At 44.9% G+C, this 23,010-nt stretch overlaps 1 protein-coding gene across 2 annotated transcripts in view; it reads right to left on the minus strand.

The window, feature by feature from the left end:
- Positions 1-6,419: 6,419 nt before the first annotated feature.
- Positions 6,420-23,010, minus strand: part of MAP3K20 (mitogen-activated protein kinase kinase kinase 20) — an 86,302-nt gene continuing 69,711 nt past the window's right edge. Inside the window, exons 16-20 of one of the 2 annotated variants that reach the window (XM_042822613.1) lie at positions 22,832-22,924; positions 13,622-13,738; positions 12,114-12,188; positions 10,899-11,049; positions 6,420-7,442 (exon numbers count right to left, since the gene is read on the minus strand). In XM_042822613.1, the coding sequence (XP_042678547.1) occupies positions 6,778-7,442; positions 10,899-11,049; positions 12,114-12,188; positions 13,622-13,738; positions 22,832-22,924 (1,101 nt within the window). In that variant the 3' untranslated portion in view covers positions 6,420-6,777. The remainder of the gene's footprint in view (positions 7,443-10,898; positions 11,050-12,113; positions 12,189-13,621; positions 13,739-22,831; positions 22,925-23,010) is intronic. The other variant, XM_042822614.1, reaches the window with a different exon arrangement.

Raw genomic sequence — 23,010 nt, forward strand, 5'->3', positions numbered from 1 at the left:
GCCGGTTTTCAAGGGCTGGGGAGAGGGGGCGAAGGGGTTCTCATACGTGCCTTGTATCTCCGCTCAGGGAGGCGTGGAGCCCGCGGCCCTGCTGCCCCAGGGCTGACAGCTCCTGCGGGGAGCACAGCCTGCTTTGTGCAGGCGGCCGGCAGCACGCAGGGCTTGTGTGCCCTGCTGCCAACAGGTGGGGTGTTGCCTTAGGGGTGAAGCCTCCACGCCCTTGAGGGTACAGCAGTGCAATGGGGTTTCAGAAAGGAGTTGGCTGTATTACTCCGCAAACTTGAAGCCGGGCCAGAGGAAAACAAACCTGCAGTGACTGCAAACTGTTCTATGTAATGCTACAATCTCACGTTAAACCAAGCGCAGCCGTTACACGCCACAGAGTGCAGCCGGGATTTGGCAGCCAGGATCGGGTGAGGCCCTGAAAGCTGTGTGTGATTTGCAGCCCCGCTGCTTGCTGTAATCCTGCCTTTATCCTTGATACTGCTCGGGGCCTCCCAGCAGCAGGCACGGCCCACGTCAGGCACGAGAGAAGTGGCCCCGCACACGCAGGCCCGCAGCCCAGCCCGGGCTGTGAATAGCTGAGGCACAATGGGCGCCAGCCCTGCTCAGGGTCTATGTTTTCTGTGGGCGAGTCTCCCCGTGCAAAAGCAGCTCCGCTTTCAGTCAGCCTGTAATTACAGCCTTACCTGCACAGAGCACAAAGCTGGGGGCGTTGCCCGGAACGGCCACCCAGGCAGCATCCAAGCAGCTAAAGACATGTTCTAAGTAGCCACGGGCTCTGCTCCTTCCAGAAAAAAAATCACAAATACCATATGGTTTCTCAGTGGCAGCAGCTCCTGTTGACATTCTGAGCCTGGAGAGTCAGGATTTTACTAGAAAATAGCCATCAATAACATGTAAAATGATGTGGGGCTAGCCTGTGCTTCAGAGTGCAGCTTATTTCCCAATTAATGCTTCATGGAAACAGCGTTGTCCAAGCCATGTATGTAATCAGACAGCTTTAAAATGTACTGGCCCAAGCAGGGACTTTGTGGGAAAAGTGGCTGGGAGCTGGGAAAGCCGTTTGGCAGAGGGGCTGCAGCCCTGCTTGGTGAGACAGGGAAATAAATCGACGTGCTGAGCTCCTGCAGCCCCAAAAGGATGCTTGCTGTTACACAGGTGCAGGAGGATGGCTGCTTTTGTAGATTTACACCAAGACCTCAGCGTGCTTGCTGGACACCTCTGTCCCCTTGGCTTCTTGGTCCTCGTGTTCTACTCCTTCAGCAGAAGGGGAGAGTAGAGATTCTCGTGACCGCAGAGTACCTGTGGCACAAAGCAATAACACGTATCTTGGCTCCGTAGAAAAGAATAAGATTGCAGCCACTAATGACAGTAATTAAAAATTTCTCTAAGAGCTGTCCAATCACCTCTTCATCCGAGCAAATTATAGTGTGTTAGTAAAACCGTTAGTGCCACAAAATGAAGCTAAAAACGTCTTGCATTAAAATAATCTGGGCTTGATTTATGATGTAAATTGTAAATCGGTAACCTATAACATGCACTAATTGTTTTCCTCTCTTGTGAAAGGTGTGTTTCTGTAAAAGATCTGATCAGGCACGTGTATTTGCTCAGCTGCTGCCCTGCAGTGGCTACTGCTCTGTACAGGATGCGTGAGGTGCACCACCAGCTCCCCTACCATTGGCTGCCACCCAGAGAAAGGAGGGTGGCTGCTTCTGTGGACTTCATTGTAATTGGACCTCCACATGTTTGCTGGACATAGTTTTTTAGGAAGTGATTTTTCGCCTTGGCATTGTGCTCTGAACTGGAATTTAGCATGGATAATTGGTTCATAGCCAAGGCCGCTGCTCCAAAAAATACCTTCACAGTGCAATTAGTATCTTTTTCCCCTTTTTTTCTCTGCAAGGAAAAAAATATTTTTTGCTTTTTAATTCATATCTCCTTGTGCTTTGCTGCAATTTCCTTGGTAGCACAGGCTGGGTGCAGACAGGTCCTGCCTGCTGAACTGAAGGTGGCCACGTCTGGTCCTATTTGACAGTGTGTTTCTTTGACCCAGACTGCTGAGGCCATAAAAATAGAAAGAATAAGAGAAAAGAAAGCCAAAGGAATAACTGCAGCCCAGTGAGAGGAAAAGTACATGTTGATAAATGCCTCTAGGAGCCTGCATTCATCAGTGCCCTTAGAGAACAGCTGAAATGTGGTCAGCTCTGACAGAAATCTTAATGATTATTCCAAGTACACATCGCAGCGAATCGTTTGGAGCCTAGGGCATTGTGATGCACATTATGGAGCGTAATTACAACACTCATTTGAGTATCCTGTAGCCATTCTACAAAATGCATTGAAAAAAAAGGTTGATAAAAAAAACCTGGCTGCTGTTGATATGCAGAGACCACTTTTGAAAGCTCGAGATCCCAGCCCTTTCACTCTTGGGCTTCAATTTATATTTCCCTTTGAAAACAAGAATAGATTAAGTCACATCATAAAGAAATTGCTTACAAAATGTTCTGCAAATGCATAATGGTGGGAAACAGGAGGCCATCAGGAAGTAATAAAAATTGCTCTCTGCACTCTGTTTTTCTGCCCTTTTATATACATTTTACTGTGAGGGCTGATTTGTGTTGCCTCCACCAGCCGCCAGGAGGGCAGAGGGGACAGGCAGGGTGGGGGCAGGCAGGAAGCCCCCCAGGGTTCATGTCCTTCATGTGCTTTCTCACAGCACAAGGAAAATGCCCTGTCTCTGCTGCAGGAGCACTGACCTTTCTTGCTGAGGCAGGGCAAGAAATCTGTACGTTGAGCCTCAGGTGCATGAAGCTGCTCTGTTGTGCGGCGTCACCTACAGGGCCATCCCATGGGGTTTCTCAGAGGAGGTACTGACCCTTGGGGCTGTCTGCCACCCCCTGCTGCTGCCATCCTCTGAGAGGATCATCCCAAATGCCCTGTGTAAAAACAGGATCTTGGCAGACCCTTATTAGTGTTATTGCCATAATAGACTTCTCCTCCATAACCTCTCACTTTTCGCAACAGACTGGCTTGAACTGCCAAGCATTGGCAGTTCATTAGATAAGAAAATTATGTAAAAAACCCTTATATGGTGGAAACATATACAGAAAATAATGCTGTCAGATGTAATTTGCAGAGGTAGCACAGCTATTTGGCTCCATTTTAAGTGATGCAAGATGTCAGGAGGTCTTCCGGTTTGTTTTTTTTTCCCCCCACAATTACAAAAGCAACTGCCTGTCTTTCCCAGCCTAAAGTAGTAATGAGAATAATATTTAGGTCAAAGTGCACTCGCTAGCACAGTCAAAAAATTCAAGTGCTCATCTTTGACACACGGCCCAGTATTCTTGGCAGAACGTTTGCATTAAGTCCTAAAATGCTCGGAGTTTGGTCCCCATTAGCATGGGGTCCACTTGGAGAGGAATATAGTTTGGGGAGCAGTGGAGGAGGCACAGAGGCTTTGGGCAATCTTTCTCCTTAAATGGGCTCAGCAAGAACATGGCGAGTGCACGGGGCCGTGGTGCGTGACCAAGGAGAGGGGCATTGCACTCAGATGTCACCAGCTGCCAGAAAGCATTCAGTGGGAGCAGGATAGGAAGAGGTGAAAATACATTAGCTAATATTTTCTTTAAAAAGCAGATGATGCTGGGTTCAAAGGGCTGTGACTGCAGCTATCTTGTTGGCCTGTCCAAATTTGTCAGGACCTAGAGAACCAGTCTTGGTGTGTTGTTACTACTCACACATGTGAGGAGTGGAGATCCATGGAAATAGGGTGTGTGGGGCTTGTTGAGTGCAAGGATGGCAACTCTTGTGTCTCCCAGGAGAGCCGGAGTCAAACATTACCAAGTGAAGAAGCAGATCCTGTGTCACAACCTCACACATTCATGAAATAAATAAAGAAGAAAATTTGTATCTGACTTAGTAAACATGCTCCCTACTGGATGCAGATATTCACTCGCTTTGGACATCCAGTTTTGCATTTGCCTTCTTGAATTCTCTATTTCTCATAACCCAAGCCAGAAGAAGTCCCAGAGCTGGCTTCTTGTAACTCTTGTAATTGGATTTTACACTCTGGAAAGGGAAAATGCAGGTACCTCACGGGGACTAGGAACACAGCAATATCTATACACAGAGATATGAAGACCTAGGGAAAGGAGAGCTGGGAAAACAAGGATTGTCTCTATCGCAGCAATGGGTTGTGCGACTTGTAGGGTCAGCCATGCTGGTAAACAGGAGGGCAGGGTGTTTCATTCCTAGTGTGCGATTCTAGACTTACCAGTACTTAAATATGCTTGGTTTTGACAGATTTATGATACAGAAATCAATAAACGAATAAATAAATAAAAAAAAAAACGACAGTATGGCTCCTTTGTAAAGAGCAGAGATTTGCTGGGGTGTATATCCCCAAGATATTCTGATTTTCCATATTGCTGTGTGGCCTTTCAGCCAGCAGTGGCTGTGCGGTGGTAAAACATGGATATAAATTCCTCAGTTTCACGAAGTACTGGGGGTGAAAACGTGGGCACATTTGCTGTATAATGAATTATTACTAAGTTAGGGACTAGATATGGTGAGAGTGATAAAAATGAGATGGAAAATGAGATTTTGTTACGAAATTTTCACCTGAGCAAGTTTAAGGAGAAGACTGTATACAGAAGATAGAAGTGAATTTTTTACAATTAAAACTAAAGAAAGTTTCCACACTTGAAGCAGGAACTGTATGTAAATACATTTCAATGTGAGGATTTTTAGGGATTTAAAAATTGTTTGCCACTGAATTATGTAGTTATTGCTTTTTTAATACAAGAAGAGCTTTGGTGGCATGGTTTAGGGCATGCACAGAATAATAAGATTGTTTTTTTTCTCCACAAGATCAGTTACTCTTGCTTTGACCACCAATTCTGAAACAACAAGAGGATTCCTAATCAGTCACTATTGCACGATTGTTTAATGTTAAAAGGAGTGATCAATACCATCCACTCCTCCTTTAAATGCTAATGAACACTTTAATACAACAGATGTGGACAGACAGTACACTGCAGATTAAAATTAGGCACAGCATTAAATTGCTTACAAAGAGCAGAGCAGTCCTTCTGGACATCTTGACAATCAACCACAAGCAGACAATAGATCTTGAATTGCCACTGCCTTGGTGCCTACTGGGTAGGGCCCTGTTGTGCAACTACACCGCTGTCCTCATCACCCTGCAAGAGGAATGCACCCTTCTGAACTCTCACAGTTTCTTTCTAGGATTTCTGCTGGCCCAGTTGTTAAAAGGGTCTGGTGAGAACCAGAGGATGGTGAACAGCACATGGCCCTGGTTGGCATCTGTGTAGAGCAGGAGATGTATGGAGGTCACTCCAAAAGTAATGCCTCTGATTTATTTACATGGAAACTACAACAGACGCAGGAAGGTTCAACCTCAGCTGCCTGTTGTTGTGGGCCAACGTACTAAAGTAAGAGGCGTTACTTTCGGAACAGCCCTAGCATGTGCCCTTTTGACAATGCAGTGAGGGGGCAGTGGTGACGGGGGCTCATCAGGGGTGATGTGCTGGCAGCTCCTCCAGCAGTGCTCACAGTTGCATGCCAGTGAGCATCGCTTGGTACTGATGGTGTCTTGTACCTCACTCAAAGGCATGACTAATTTACAGTTTCTTGGCTTTCAGAGGGTACCATGTGTTGCATTGGGTTCAGCTTCCTTTATCTGTTTCATTCTTTTTTTCCCTCTTGCATCTTGGGAAATCCTAACTTTTTTTCCCTGTTTAATTGTGTGAAATCAAGTTGGAGTGAAAAGGCCAACAAGGAACTTTCTGAAGACAAGTAAGTCTACGGCTGTGCCTTTGTTCTCAGTGGAGCTATAGACCACATTAATCACAAACTTTGCTGACCTTGTCTTTACTGCCTGAAGACTGAAAGACAAAAGCAGCACAGCCTGGCCACATTTAAAAATTCAATTAAAAAATGCCTGCTGCCCAGGGATAAACATTATCACAGACCTCAGAGGGGATGGATCTATCCATTATAAAGGCAGTGCCTTGTTCTCCCTCTCTTTTTCTTTTTTTCCTAAAAGCATAAAGCCTATTTTTTTTTTATCCTTCTGATTACAACAACTGTATGTGTCGCAGCGTCTGCTCTGCAGTGTCAGATACCTGGTGTCTGGGTTTTAACAAAGAGAGAGGTGAGAAATTCCTGATAGGGGATGGATGGCTGGAAGTGGAGAAGTGAAGTTCCCAGAGTGGGCCTGAAGAAAAACATGTGTGTGCTTCTGCTTTTTGAGATTGTCATGGTCTGACTAAAATATTACCTTTTCCTATGGCCTTGGCAGAAGCAGAGTGAATAAAGTGTGTAGAAACAGTGCTCAGAGCCAGAGGTGACAAGAGAGTTAGCAGCACAACTCCTCTGTAGATGAAAAGGAGAGGTTTTTGTGACAGCGCATGGCTGTGTATTACTGATTTTATTTTTGAAATATTAAGCAAATTAGTGCACATCCAGTCTCCTAAGAACACGAGCAGCCAAAGGGAGGGGAGGCAACCATATTAAATCCATCAGTACTGGGAGGGAAGAAGTCTCGTTGCTGAGGGCAGGCTCCTTCCAGGTGCCCACCAGCCAGCTGCATGCAGAGCGGTGCAGCCAGCCCAGCGAGGTAGAGTCATGGCTTCAGTGCAGTGCGCCGAGAGCTGGAGCACGTCGAGCAGAAGCATGTGTCATCTCCCAGTTCAATGTTCAGTGGAATAACAGGAAAGCTGGCTCCATCGCAGCTCACGGCTGTTCCCCGCGTTAGAACGTCCTTCGGCCCCGCCAGCTGCCCTTGGGCCTTTCCTTACCCTGCTTGCCGGTGCTCTGCCTGTGGGGCTTCTTCACGTGCTGCACCTTTATCCACCCCCCCTCGCTCACCCTGCCCTCCCCTTCGCTTCTTCTGGGCTCGCTGTCCCCCTGCAGCGGCATGCCTGGGATGGCCTTGGGCTGGGGGGAGTTGCGGGGATACCTGCGTTGCTCGTGGGCTGGGGGCAAGGAGGCAGTCCTGCCGGCCCTGCCCGAGGACCTCGGGGGCACCGGGGAGCTCGTCCCGCTGCGCCGCCCATCAGAGGAGCTGCGGGAGTTGCCGCTGTGCCTGGCCTTGCCCGTGGACCTGTCCCTCTCTGAAGCGGTGTCCGATGCTGTGCTGGAAGTACTGCTGCCCTTTGAGTTGAGGTGTAGGTTCGACAGGTTTCTCACCAAACTGTGCGAGAGGGGAGAGGAGTTCCTGGAGTGGCTGATGGAGGTGTAGTGGTAACTGATGGGCCCGCGTGTCCGCCTCACGGCAGCGGCGTAGGAGTCCTGGCTCTGCAGGTAGGGCAGGTAGTGTGAGATGGTGGTGGGGCTGTGTGGATGGCCGTGCTGCAGGGAAATGGCTTTGGCTATCTGGTGCATGCGCAGTGTCTGCATCCACTGGCTGTCGATGCCTGGCAGGGAAATGAAACAAGGTGAGCGTTGTGTGAATTGCTGGGAAAATACATTCTGGTTCAGATACGGGATGAGTTAGGTTTTCTTTCTCTGATAAACCTCTACAGATTGCAGAATCGTAGAATCATAATGGTTGAAAAAGACCACTGAGATCATCTAGTCCAAGCATCAACCCATCACCAATGCCCACTCAACCACATTCCCAAGTGCCACATCTACTCTTTTTTTGAACACCTCCAGAGAAGGTGAATCTACCACTTGCCTGGACAGGCTGTTCCAATACCTCACCACTCCTTTTGAGAAGAAATTTTTCCTAGTTTCAAACCTGAACCTCCCCTGGCACAATTTAAGGCCGTTCCCTCTCCTCCTGTCACTGTTAGCTGGGAGAAGAGGCTGACCCCCACCCCGCTACAAACTCTTTTCAGGTCACCGTAGAAAGTGATAAGGTCTCCCCTGATTAAAATTATACCTTAGCAGCATTCCTGTACTCTTTCTGAGTTGCCTGCCCCTTCTCCCCGAGATGGTAAACTCTTTCTTTTCCCCAGAGTCTCAGCAGATTCCTCCTCAGATTCCACAACAAAAGATCCTGCAGACCTCCAGAGCAGGCACAACATGGGCACCAGCTGCAGACTGTGTTGCTCCCAGCCAGCACTGGCCATGCCCTTCACAGTGGTGGAGGTGGTGCAAACCCTAGCCATACTCACCCTCTCTCTTTCCATTTTCTCACCACAACAGCCAGAGCCACTTCGTTTCTTATTATCATTACAAATTCAGAAGTCAACACATTTCACATAACCATTACTAAGACCCAGCTGCACCCCACAGCCTCCATCCAGCTTCAGGTATAAAGCGTAGCTTATGTAATTTTGCTCTAAAGAAATCTGAGTGATTTTCCTTAAAAAATGGTTATGTCACTCTAACAGAAAAGTGTGGCCCTAGCAGTTTGCAGCAGGATAAACACAAACAAGATTTTATTACCTGCAGCAGAGGACCCCAGCTCCTCTCTCACCTTTTGAAGGTCTCCTGAGAGAGATCCTCTGCTGCAAGCCCCTCTCTCCCATGGCAGTGCTGCATCTGCCTGCAGAATTCTGTTGGAGCTGGTAGTGGCTTTGTCCTTGCTAGGATTGCTCCTTCTTAGGATATAGTGGATGATCTCTTCCATTCCTCCTTCCCCTAGACTTTGCTGGAGTCTCCGGAGATTTCAGTCACTTCAACTTAATGTCAAATATGTCAAAAGGAAATCGTCTTTCCTGTCAAAGTGCAGGTCCGATGCAGCCACAGCAGAGAGCTCTGACTGCACTGAGATGAACCTCCTTTCACAAAAAGGTGGGAATCAACTTCTCTGTTTCCTAACCTCCTTGAAATTCATTGTTTCAAAAGAAATATGCATGCTGATTCGAATGCATTTTTCAGACAGCCTCCTCTACCATTTCCCTATTTCTTCCTACAAAAACTCTAGATGTAAAACACAGACCTCATAAATCTGAAAGCAGCTGGCTCAGGATTTGAATTTGGGTCCTCGGTGCCACCAGCTCTCAGGGGGCAACCACACACCCTGTGGGACCAGCTCCCTCCAGTGCACTGTCTAGAGAGCAGCTGCCCAATGAGGATCACCCAGCACCAGCTGTGGGATGGGCCATAGGCCCAGTCCTTTCGTAGGCTGAGGTCTTCTCCCTCATGAGGTCTCTGAGCCACCAGTTCTGCATGCTGAATTAAATGCTCCACACAATAACCTGCATGGGCAGCACCTTCACTGCCAGTTATTTTAGCCTCTTACACAGGTATTATTACCCTTACCTTTGTGCTTGGATTTGGTGTTGTTTTAAACCTGGGGTAGGTGATCTGGTAAAGAAGACAGGCCAGGAGATTTGCTAGAGCTGAGGCGCAGCTTTCACGCTGGCTGGTAACCCATTTCCTCTGAACTGTGCCTATTCACTTGGGTGCAGACAATACATTAGTGGCTTCGTGCAACTCCTCCATGTGCCAGAGGGACAGACAAGCTCTCCCACCGCTTGCCACAAAAAAATGAAAGCAGCTTGGCTTACTGCAGCAGAGCCAACCTGTGAAGATACAACACCACACTTGGGTATGGCTGTATGGCTCATCAGCCCAAGACCTGGATCACCAGAGCTGATCTGCAGTGAAAACGTCTTTCAGGACATGCTGCGTCCCACATGCATTACAAAACACAGTTGTTCTGCACATTGATAGATTACTTAGGAATATGAGCACCCATTTTAAATGTATCTGTTAAACCACCAGTGCTCAATTCACAAGGCCACTGCTCCAGATGCAGCAGTAGTGCCACGTGATTGAGGAAATTCCACTGACTTCTATCTTGTTCCAGCCCATGTATTTCTACTGCGCTACTGTGAACTGAATCAGAAAAAAAAAAAAAAAATTAAAAAAAAACACCACTTTGGCTAACAAACACCTGTGCAAAAAGAGTAACTTCTTTAAGATGCATACAACCTTTTCCAAAGCCCTGTTCCAGGAGAAGCTAGAATGGAGTCAGGGCAGACCAGAATGGGCAGAGCTGTGGAAAAAGAATTCAATGGGAAGATTTCCACTCCTCTTTACAGCCATCAAGAACACGTTTTAGGTCTGCTCGTATCTGAGACATTTGTTCAAAGCTGTCTGCGTGCTGGGTAGCCAGCAGCAGGAGGAAAGAACTGACCACAGCACTTTTGGTGAGTTTGGATTGCAAGGAGAGAAAGCAGAAAAACCTACTGAAAACACTGGCTTGCCAGGTTCCCAAAAAGACTGTAGAAAACCTTATTTCCCAACAGATGGAGGGAAGAGATGTAAGAGATTGTCTCCTTTCTCAGCAGATGCCTTCCTGAAATCCTGGTTGAGAAACACATCTTCCTCTATGGCACAGATATGTTACACAGATAATTACAGTGTGCTGCCTATGCTCTCAGTCCAGTCCCAAAGCTGATTAGATGCACTGCCATATGATCGCATCCTTGCTGACAAGACCCACCTTGCTGGTGGACTCAGACACATGGTGTCAGCCCTGCACTGGTGCAGCTTTGTGGTTCTCTCAATACTGGAAGATGTGAAGTACTGGGGGTTTTGGAGCAGAAGGATCTGAGCTACTGATAAGCTACTGCAAGTGATTTACAGTATACCACGGATTTGTAGCTAAATGCCCTGGACTATTTCCAGCATACTTTCTATAGAAACATGCAGATCACTCATCCTTAAATCACACTGTGATATAAAATGTGTCACTACCTAACTTTTAGCTTTTAAGCTAAGTCATCCTTACATGCCAGGGTGCTCCTGCATGTGACCATGAAGATGTCACAGGGACCACAATGCTAGCTGATGCTGCAAGATGGTGCTCTGCTGTTAGACGGGAATAATAGCATTGTCTTGTTGCTATTCTCCACATAAACACTTTGCCCATGCCAGCAATAGAGGCAGGCAGTTCACACATAGTGACTTACTTGAGTCAGACCTGCTCCGTGAATGCCCCTCTGAGTTGGGGAGCGAGGTCTGTATCATAAGCTGCACCGCCTTGACCTCATCCTGTGCTTTCACCTTGCTCCAGCAGATAGCTTGGACGTGCCTGGTGGATTTGGGAGCTCGAACGTCGCTCTGCTCAAAAAGGACACAACACACATAAGGACACAAGGCATGTGAGGACATAGCAACACACAACCAACTAAGCTCTCCTGCCTGGGAACTTCCACTAGTGCCTGGGTGGCAGCAGCACTCTGAATAGACTTTGTTTTGCAAAACCACTTAGCCAGTTCTCATGTATTTTTAGAGTAGATAATTTCGGCTGGTATTTTATGATTATGCTAAAAATGTGGCAGTGAATAAGTGTTCCAATTCATGTACCATGTGGAGGAAAGATCTGAAAGCCTTCCTCTACAAATACAAAGAGTATTTTACTTGTTGTATAATGTGAAGACCAGATAGGCAGCACCTTCTGCTAAAAGAGGTAGGACTAAATAGGTATTTTTGCAAGGTAACACTCCAGATTTGCTTGTTTGGAGTATCAAGCTCTTCAGTTACAGGAGCCGTGCTGCCTGCAATTCTGAAAGGCTGAAAGAAACCTAGAGCAACAGAAAACTCTTGCTCTTCACTTCTGAGACAAACCAAAAAAGGTGCAAAATTTCCTCATCACTTCATCAGTGCTCGAATCCTTGCCTATGACAGAGCTGGAATCTCAATTATTAGCCTCACTGTGAAGCACAGCATTGGTCTTCATAAAATCACTTCTGTAAGCAATCGCCAGCTCTTTTTACAAAGGCTAATTTCTGTCATTTTACATGGCTAAATTGTCTTTGATATTTTGTTTTCCTCTTTTACTTTTGACTTAGAATTCTCTTTCTTCTCCTATTGCTCCTCAGCTCTCCTAATTAGCACTTCACTGGAAAGGTAAAAAAAACCTCAGCCTCCAAGTGACCTGAGCACACATTACACTTCAAGTAAAAGGAATTGTCGTCCTTGAGAAAAAAAGCTGATCTGGGAGGCTGCCTGAGGACACAGTCTTTGTAAATCATATTCAGCTTTTGCTCCAAACTTTAGATTTTACAATTAATTACAGGGTGCTGAGACTTGATTACAGGATACAGCGGAGCTACGGGATGCTATTGCCACATCTCCCATACAGGTTATCTTAGATAAACATGCTGTTGTTTCTTAGAACTTACCTCATATGTAACAATACATTCTACAGACTGGTGTTCTTCGATCCCCACAATCCACTTCTCCATGACAAACGGTGGCTGAAAAGAACACGGTGGTGGTTTATAAGGTGCTCCTCATCTCCTGACTTGTCTCTGAAACTCCCTAAAAGTACTTGTAACTTTTGCCTTTTCTCATCCTTTTCCGTATTGTTAACATCTAAAAATGTTATGGGACAAACGTGTATGGAATATTTTCCTGGGGGCATCGCCCTTCAGTTTTACACACATGCAATAAATATTCCTGGAGTTGGTCCCTGATAGATAATACAGATCCTAAAGTATGTGCTAATCCTACTGTATCTGGAGACTACCGCATATAACTTTAAGCCTTTTCTTCTTTTTTTCTTTTTTTTTTTTTTTTTAATGAAAAAATGGAAATGTCCAAGATGGAATTTCTGGAAATGAAACAGAAAGCTATTTTGCAATGACATAATAACAACAATAAAATTCCAACGGTGAAGAAATCCCTAGCTATAACAATAGTCTTAGCTGACTATGACATTAAATACAAGAATACTTTCTGCCAAAAACATATTTTCCCTAAAATTCTGTTGAAAGAATGATTTTCAGTCTTTCCTTCAGCAAAAAAACAGCCATAACTTTGCCAAAAAAAAAAAAACAACAAAAACAACCACAGTTAAAGGCATTCAGGAGGTTTTTTTGGTTTTGTTTTGTATTTCAATCAGTGCACGTTAGAGAAGCGTGGTAACTGGTAATGAAGATGTATATTTTTTCATTTATGATGTTAGCTACTATTCTATTAAGTTCTACTTAATAAAATAAAAAAAATCTTACTAATAAAAACAATCAAAATAACAGCAAACAGAATGTTCAGTGCATTCTGTGCTTTAACAAACCTTCCGTTGCTTATGGTCTAAGTGCTGACTGGTAAATACTTACAGGCAGGTTTACTCAAATAGGGTAAATGCCCAGTGGCACTGAACTGCAGATGTGCAGGGCTGTATGCCCGTGATCAACAACATGTTGATGGGTTTCAGTCTTTGGAACCCATTGTTGCATGAAAGAGGGAGTTTTAAAAGCATGTAAAAGTTCTAAAACTATGCAAAAAAGAGAAAAGAAAAAAAAAAAGAAAAAGAAAAAGAAAAAAAACCCAGACAAATCACGTGAAGTTTCAAATTGGAACATTTAAATCAGTTTCTCCTCCTGAAAAGGAGCATAAGTTTTTAACATTCTCATCTTTAAAAGGAGTAATGATGCTATGACGTGGAATTAAAACAAGAAAACAGAAATTAGTTCCTTCTCTTGTTTTTCTATTGTTAACATTATTGTCAGCTTAAAAGAGAACCAAAATAGCTAACTCTTATTGTGATACACATCTGTTTAAAATGTGCATTTTATTTAAAAGCTGTCAAGAGACTGAGCTTCTGCAAGCACAAAAGTCGACTGCTGTGGTATTTTAATGTCTTTGTTTGAGATCTGTGAATTCGTGAAAGCTGTAAGGCTGTAAATACCTTTGTCATCTTTAAAATCTCTACATCAGGTAGGTTAGTGTTGAATGTCACATCTTTTATGTAGGTTATTGCAATTTCATCCCCGTCCATCTCCATGTACATTTTCCATTTACAGTCCTATGAATAATAATAAAAAGAATGCTTGATTGTTAGAACACAAAAAATAAAATTCAAAGTATAAAAAAACAAAGACTAACCAAATCCAGCCTAGTTCTCCCTGTAAATGGAAAAAAATAAAACCAGAAACAGCGACGAAGGCAAGGAGCATATATATACATGTTTTAGTATATGCGCATTCTGCAGCGAGTTTTGTTAATGGAAAACCCTCAGGTTCTCTGGCTCACTTCCCGCTCAGGTCCCTCTGAGAGACAGCAGACACCTTGGCAGGTCTGACTGTCCTCAGTGGTCCCCTGGAGGGCCCCATGACGGCAGCACTTCCCCCAGCAGCACAGCCTGCCCATATGAGCAGTGGTGGTGAGGCACAGCCCATGGAAGCCATCACCTGGAGCCACAGGCAGAGCCTGGCCCTTGGGACATCTTCCTGGTGAACCTGGGAATGAAGGACCAGAGGGTGTGTGCAACACTTTTAGGACAGTCACTCTAATAGTGGGCAGGAGGATAAGCTGATTAGTGCAGCTCAGTTCCTTCAGATCCTGAGTGCCCAGTGAGGCACTGACCATCCTCAGCTCCTCTCATCTCCAATAGCACCGGTGATTTTAAGGGAGCTCAGCTTTGAAACAGCAAGTCTAATAACTGAAACAGTGAAAGTTATCTTTAAATAATCCCACGGGCTGAACATAGCACCAAATCCAGCACTTTGAGTGGGTGTAAGCCTGCAAGAGGCTGTGGCTCTGCAGGGCTATTAGGTGGGCTGAGCGCTGGCCAATGGCCAGGGAGGTTCCTGCGGGGGACAGCAGATTTGCTGCAGACCACAGCAGATGATTTTGGGATTTGATGCTGTCCAGCTCCTCCAGAAGTCTGTTCCCTGAAGGACAAGACGGGTGGCACCAAGCAGGGCAGCTCTATCTCTGTGCATCCCGGATGGGGACTGCATGGCAGAGGAGGAGCCCTTCCAGGTGTGCCTGAGGATCAGGAGCGTCCCCACATGCTGCTGGCCATGCAGCTGCCATCTTGGCATTTGAGGAGACAGTCATCTCCTCAAAGTTACTCAAAAAATGCAAAAACCTTCAGTGGGGACACAGATGGCCGCTCAGGGCCAAGGGCTGGCATAAGCAGTTATTTGCACACACAAATGTACAGCAGCCCTAAGAAATACCCATCCCTACATGCGATTATCTGCTAGTGTTTGCACGTGCATCTCTCATAAATGTAACGCAGGAGCTCAGCCCTCAGAAGTCTCAAAGCTTTCAATCAGGCACTGAATTGGCAATTCCAAGATAAAAGAAAACTGGAGTATAATCATTTCCAAATCGCGGCAACAAATGACGCTTATGAAAGCACATGGCCCCGTGTGTCCATCTGTCCCCATTGAAAGTTCACGAGTTTTATGAGGAGAGTGGACATGGGAGTTGGTTTTAGCACCGCCATGGGCTGGCACTCAGGGCACTGGCCTGAGGCTCACATGCACTGAGCTCAGCTTCCAGTCCTGGCTTCATTTTCCTGAGTGATCCACAAAAGGTACAAATTCGCTCCATGCCTCCATTGCCTAATCACAGACTGTATCACTCCACATGGTCTTTTTCTATCCTGTTTCTATGGGCTGTGGGCTGCCTCTTGTAAGGTGGGTGCAGCACGACATGGCACAGGCTGTCGGCCGAGGACTGTTCATGCTGTGTGACTGAGCTGCAGCAGTGCAGGAAGTCCGCTTTGACTCCTCCTCGCCTCTCAACCTGTGCTCCTGTCGCTGCCTGCACTGTTCTCCTTGCCTGACTTTCTAATAGGATTTCCTAATTTTGTGCTACCTGAGTTCTCTGTTGCAGACCTAAGCTGAGGTTAGAGACAAAGTGCTTAAGGACAAAAACACCTCAGACAAGTAAAGACCAACATGTTGACAAAAATCAGTAGCACCCAGCTACTTTAGTGGATCTCCTGTCATGAGCCTGGTGCCACACCAAGTGCCAAAGCTGTCTGCTGCCCTATGTTAGGGCTCCTGCACCTTCAATGCTCAGGGTTTTCTGCTCCTCCCATACCACATCTGAAAAGCATGAGCTTGTCTCAATAAACCCTGTAAATCAAACTCCCGTATCTACAAGGCTGACAGACTCTGTCAATATGGGGTCCAACATGCGGTGGGCACTTGCCAGCACCCAGCCCTTTGCCAGATCAGCCTCACACACAGGAGTGCTCTGTGCAGGAACAAATCAGGCTGCCCCACGCAGCTGTGGATGCGCAAGCCCAGCATGAACACCGCCTTCCCCTGCTTTGAGCCATGGCTTTAGAGGCAGAAACATGCTCGCCCATCCTTAAAATCCAGCCCCAAAACCTTCCATCCTCCTCAGGGTCCTCTCCAGGCACACTGTGCAGAGACCAAAAGAGAAAATAATGGCACTGAATGTTTGCTCTCTGGTCATTCAAAAGCCTGTGTCTTATTCAGAAAGGCTTTCATTTTGTGTTACGGTAAAGGAGTCAGCAGAGTGGGGGGAAGACAGAGAAATAAAAATAGACAGAGTGAGGAGAGGCTGGGAGAAAAAGAGAAAAAAACAGAAAAGATATAACAGACGAAAAAAGAAAGAGAAGAAAGGAAGAAAAGGAAGGAAAAAGCACGCAGCTCAGTGACTTCAGAATCAAGGTCCTTGGGAAATTTCTAAGAGAAGTGGCTAGCTGCTTTTCTTACAAGCTTGTAACCCTCCATTCTGCTCTAACACACAGTAGATATAGCTAGGTTTGTAACCACAAAAAGGGACATATTTCCCTGTTTTCCAATTGATTTTTAGGTTCTTACTTTCAAAAGAATAAGAGAGGTAATAAGAGAGAGATATTCAACTGCATAACCAAAAATGTGGCTAGAAAACCAAGAAAATGTAACTTAAATCTTTGATGAATTGGAGCCAGAAGATTTCTTGGACTGAGGCTACACTTACTAACAGCCTTACTGAGGGAAATAATTTGGAAATGGCTCATTTGAAATGTCTTGTAGACAAATATATTTACACAAGGTGCATCAAAGAGATTTCCCGAGGCATCTTGCAATTCAAACATCAAACTATCTCTCAATATTTACCAGTTCAATTTTGATATAAATAATTTCAGCTTTGTGTTAAAAATTTTTGTTTTTGTAACCAGAGGCACAACCAGTACAACTTTGGTTGGAAAGCATTTCTGAATAACGTTTTGACAAAGCTACTAAATTGGCAACCTGTGCAACTGATAGCAGAAGCAGAAAAGCAAATCACAAATGTATTTTGAGCCACTTCCCAGCTTCAAAACAGAAAATAAGAACACTTTGAAAATTAAGGCTCCTGCTTAGTGCAGCGACGATGCTCCTTTAACCCCATGTGTACTAACATGTTAAAAAAAAACAACAGAAAGGGAAACGAAAAAGCTCAGGTACAGGCTTTAAGCAACAAACATGTCTCCTGCAACAACTGCTTCAAACTCTCTGGGATGACACCTCCTTTCCCAAGGAGGCCCAAGTTCAGGATTCATTTCAGAATCAGCAGGTTGCAATAAACTTTTTTTTTTTTTTTTTATGATTCAAGCAAAAAAAAAAAACCCATGCCATTGTAGCAGGCAACTGGGTATTAGAAGGAAAGTAAGATGTAACGTGAGATGAAACAAATATGAAAAAAATGTCGGTCATGCTGGCACTAAAAGTAGTAGCATGTTGGTGATTTAGGTCCCCAGAAGCTCCTTTACATTCTTAGCTATTATCTATCTCAGCTGCTGAAACCTGCTGTTTTAAAGGCATTAGAGTTGAACATCTAGTGACAGCACTTGGGTTATTTATCATTATGTATCACCCTGCTACACTATATTTTATTATTCTGGATTTAAAGGAAGATAACACAATTACGGTTAATTTGCTTCTCTTCTTTATATATATAGTGTCATGACCCACCACGGCTTTGTCCCATGAGATATTTTTAACCAAAAAGAAATCCACAAGAAACTCTCCCTAAAAATTCCATTAATAACCTCTTGTAGCGTGTATAGGTTGCAGGGTCTGGAACTAAGAATGTTTTAATCTCTTCAGCAAAACAATGTCTCATAATGATGTACAGGACTATTGCTGCACTGATGAAGAATCATACATAATTCAGCACCTTTCACTTGGCACCACTGTGATATCCTCATTAGCAGTGGCTCACAGTGGCTGTCAGATGGTGTCCATGCGAATGCAGGCATTATATTGTCTTTGAGATGTGCAGCTGCTTCCATGACACTGCCAGTATATAAAAACATGACGCCAGTTTGTTTTATTTAGTGCTAAACCTTCCAGTTTGTAAAAACAAGGCTGACACAGAGCCTGACATGAGGCAGTGAAAATAATTAGCTCTCATTTTCTCAGCCTCCTATTTCCTTCTCCCCGCTGTGTTCTCTTTCCACTAAACCACCACATGTCAGTCGAAATGGGAGGCAATTAGTGGGCTCATTTCAGTCCCCACAACTGTGCTGAAAAGAAAGTATTTATGATGGCACAATGAACAGCTGAAAGATTAAATAACATTTGCCTTTTGAAAAGAAAATGACTTCTAGCTAAATGGGCAATTTTTGATTATTCTCAAACAAGCTTAGAGTAGTTGGTTTTTAAAATACAAGAAAGGAAAATGAGTCATTTTTAGGTGAAAGAATCAAATAAAACTTGACACAGTAATGCAAATAACTGATGTTTTATTGCAAAATATGTAAATGTGTTATACCCTTAACAATGGCTCATGTCTCAGGTCAGGGCAGGCTCTTGCCAGCCGGGCTCCAGCAAGACAAGGTGGCTGCGCTGCCGGTTTCTTTCACTTGTGGGGGAAGAGAAAAACACGGGTGGAGGGAAGGCCTTGTGAGAGAGACGGCCTTACAGCGCGAAGAAACAAAGCAAGAGGTGTGTTGGTGGTACCGGCTCGTCTCTCAGAAAGCCAGAGCCCTGATGCTCCTCTGCGAGGCATAGGCTGTGGCAGACTGGGATCCAGCCTGGGCAGGCACGCAGCCTTGCACTTCTCCATTGGATGCAAGGAAAGCACGGGCCCTACGGCGAGCACTGTGCTGTGAGGGCACCTCCCGCCCAGTGCTGGGGAAACGTGACAGAATGGAGCAGAGCAGCACAGGCGTCGTGGCCCAGCTGACATGGGACTGCCTCTGTGCACGTCCTCCTGCAGAGCCGGGGCATGGCCCATGAAACCCTCTGGGAAGAACACATCTGCACTGAAGGTCTGGCACTGCCACCAACCTGCTGCCTTGGCGGACTGCACTGACAGCAATTACTCTTGCTGGTTATATTTAAATATGGCTGTGGAGTTAGTTTACATCTTAGGTATTGTTTTTTAGCCTTCACAATGTATTTCCTCCTATAACAACTACTTACTGGAGTCTGAACAAACCAAACCTATGAGAATACCACTCTGCTGCACACTTTAACTCAGCCTTTAGTATTGAGAGCATCATGCTTCAAGCTGTAATTAAAGAGAAAGCTTTGAATAAGGTTTTGAGGTAAGGCTAGATGACTCCACGCTAGAAAGCCAAGCTACTTGCAAGTATCTTGGCAAAGGAATGGTAGGATAAAGATAGTGTAGTACAACTGAAAAACATATAAGCTGGAATTTCTAATTTGTGACCTAGGTCACTGCTTTATTTGTGCCATGTTTGTAATGTGCTGAATACCTTAGTAAACTAAACATGCTATACCACATCTGTCTGAACCAGGAATTATTTTTAATAAAGCAAAGAAAGGTTTTATCAGAGTCAACCTATTGGGAGGCTGGAGAGGGAAAAGTAGTAGAAATGGTTTCAAGTCCTCATGAAACTGCAGCTCAGTTACAATGAGTGTTATAGCACTGTTTTGTCTGGTATTTCCACATTTTGCCAGCCAATGTTTCTTCACGTGAAGAGCTGGTCACAATTTCTCTATAAAGTAGCCTTAATATTATATTCAGTTTTGCACTATGTGTTTAAATAACAGCATTAAAATATATGCCAGTCTGGTTATTTGAGGCTAGAAAATAGTTCACAGAGATAGCAGATGTTTTTGACAAGGCTCTGCTACTTACCTTGTCAAATGGAGAGAGAGGGGGAAAAGACAGCAAAAAATGGTAAGCCACCCTCAAGGCTTTGTGTTTGGATGTAGGTCAGACTGTGCCACACTCGGTAAAAATGAAAACATTCAAAGGCATGGTGAAATCTGCCTTTCTGATGACCAAAACTAAGGAATGCATCAACAGGAGACAAAAAAGACAGTGAACCATCCTTCTTAAGGGGTTGGATGATTCATCCGTGTGGAGCCGACACAGCTCAGACACCTTCCCCTGATTGGGAAATTTTAATGAGCCACCTAGGATAAGAAAACCATCAAAAATTCCCTCCGCAGTTCTGCGAATCAGCTCAAGCCACAATTGCCAGGGTTTGTTTTTTACCCTCTTTGGTATCCTGGAGTTAATTGGTGTCTCCCCACTTTTTTTTTAATTTGTGGAATAAAAATTCTTACAAAATGTCTAAAGCTATCACCTTTTAGCTCAGTGGGAATTGTGTACAGAAAGGTCATTAACAGGAAGTAAATGGAAGTAACCACATAACTTGAACTAAAAGAATTGGAAAAAAACCTCTAAAAACCAGGTTAGCTTTGCAGCGTTCACTCCTGATGCTTTCGGAGAGCACAAAGGTCATCGAGCTTTCATCACCTCTAAAGATGCAGCTAAAAAGGGAAGGAAACTGTAACAAAATGACTGCGCCTATCAGCTGGTGGAAACCAACATAATCTCACTAGATGCGTTTAAATTAGATAACAAATCTGAGGATGGTAAGGTCGCATACTGGGAAGTCAACATTTCATTTAGTGTACAGACAAGACCAAACATCTAGTGTATAGATAAAGCTACCATCCTGAAGCATATTCTGCAGGTCCCTTGTTAAAAATCACTGTGGCTGTGCCACATCAGTGCTTTAGCTGGGATGGGGGAGCACACTCCTGTCTCATGGGTCTCTATGCCAGGCTTTGGCAGAGCACCTCAGGGTGCTCTGGGCACAGGGGCTGGTTTGCTTCCAAGTGCCAATACCCTTACCCCAGCAGATGTGCTACAACCCGCTGGTAGGAGTGCAGCCCAGGGGACCAGGGCAGAATCAGCTGAGGCTGAACTCCCAGCATTAGCAGTTCTATGGCACAGCCCCTTCCTGCTATGCTTCACCAGCTCCTGTAGAGCCTGACTTGTAGGTTTGATTTGAGCTTATTGCCTCTTTTCCCTCATGGCTGAAACAGGAGAGATGTCAGGTAGGTGTTAGGTAGGCAGCCAGTTACTGGGATTATATGTGCCAAGTTTCTTTAAGAAACTGAATTTTAGACTGATGTAGACCAGCTTTTTCACTATAAAGCTGGCAGAAGGCATGTTCTGAGTGCTTCTGTTGACCCAGTTTTACAGGAACAGGTGCCACTCTTACACAAAAATGGGACAGTAAAGGAAATTGAAATCCTTCCATTCTTGTTTCTCCAGTGTCTCCATTTCACAACAAATGTGGGTGATGGCAACAATAGTTGCATAGTTAAGGCAGCCTCTAGGGGAGCTAGAAGATTATATTCAGGGGTTTTCAAGGAAGCAAGCTAGCCAAATTTTTTGTGCTGTACATATAGGAGCATGCTTTGCTGGTGTTATGTTTATGCACAACTCACTCAAACTACTTGCTCACAGCAGCTGTCCAGCTAAAATATCTACTTGTCCTCAAACTCAGCTGGCAAACTGAATTTCCTGTGGCTGCCCACCTCCCTGCGCTATGGCTCATAGACCATACAGGAAATACAAGTGAGACAAGAGGTACTGCATAGCCTTTTAGTTCCTTGTGGAGTTGCACATGGCAGGGAAAGATGTATGCCTACAGAAAAGCAGCTCTACAGCTCATAAGAGCATTCAAGAACACTGAGAAAGTCTAAGTAATTCACACAGCGATAAAGAAGATTTTCATAGGAAAAATGTGCTCAAGATAAAAGAAACAAACAAACAAAAAAGGAAATCGCCAGACAAAAAGTAAAATGCTTTTTTCAAATTGATGAAATGATTTCAGTACGAGTCCAAGTTCCTACTAAGTACAAACCTAAATGCTTTCTCTGCAAGCACCACTAAGTACTGAAATCAAGAGACTTCTGCAAACAATGTGCCCTGAAAGCAAAGCAGTCAGATAACACAAGATGAAAGTCAGCCACCCACAAGTTTGGGGTGGACACACAATGCAGATCTGCCAAATACAAAAAGAAACAAATCCTGCTGTCGCAACCCCTGACTTCAACTCAGAAATGCTTTGCACACCATTTTCACATAGATAATTAATTCTAAAACCCTTGAACTCAAAGTCCGTGGCAGGCTGGATAAAGAAAATGAAAGGCACGGGATAATCCTTGCTCTCAAGAACAGACAACGTGGTGGAAATGCTTTGCAGGAACATCTGGGGTCATCAACGCTCCCACTACACAGGGTTTGCCAGGAGGTACCTGAAGCAGTGCAGAGCCAAGGTTTGGTCAGGATGTGGCCCTCTGGCAGTCGTGTGACCACCCTGGCACAGTGGTCTCACTGTCTGCAGTGGGCTGCACTTCCCTACTGCACTGTGAGGGAATACAGCCACACCAGGACCTGTCCTGTTCTCCCCAGCCTCACGTGCCACATGCTGTCCATCTCTTCCCAGCTGCAGAGCCAGACACCACCTTTCTGCTGAGGCAGAACCAACTCATGTCCACAGATACCATGCACATGCTGCTGCCCAACTGTCTCTCACCATCAAACTCCTCTGTCTGAATAGGCTCTTCTGCATAAATGGCTTGTTACTGCACACCCATTGGGATAAAGGAACAAAGCGAAAGCCCAAATTACAGAAATGACAGTTAGAAAAACTGTTGGTGAGGAAACAAAAGCTTTCATTCAAAGCTTTCTGCATCACTGTGCTCTCCCATGCTCGCTCTCAGGCATGGCTGCTTATCACTGCTCAGCCCTACGTGCTACCTTGACATTAATTAGCTCTGCAGTTTCCAGAACAAGAGGGTTCTTTTTTTTTTGCATCCAGAAGACACGGGACACTCTGGGTACCGACTAAAAAGATAGCCAAGCTGATACAACACACCCAGATTACCTTTGGACCATTTCCCAGCTTTAAGTGATAGCCAAAAACGAGTTCAAGATTCACTACTTTCTCTATGTTTTCCCCAGCTTCACCCGCAGAGTCCTGAAAAAAAAAAAAAGGAAAAAATAAAAATAAAAAGGTGAGAGCTTGTAGCTACTTCAGCCCTCTGGGAGGCAGAAGCAAGGCCT

Source organism: Centrocercus urophasianus, unplaced genomic scaffold (assembly GCF_019232065.1).
Source record: "Centrocercus urophasianus isolate 14NV4802_14NV808 unplaced genomic scaffold, USGS_Curo_1.0 seq_20, whole genome shotgun sequence".
In the NCBI taxonomy this organism is placed as follows: Eukaryota; Metazoa; Chordata; class Aves; order Galliformes; family Phasianidae; genus Centrocercus; species Centrocercus urophasianus.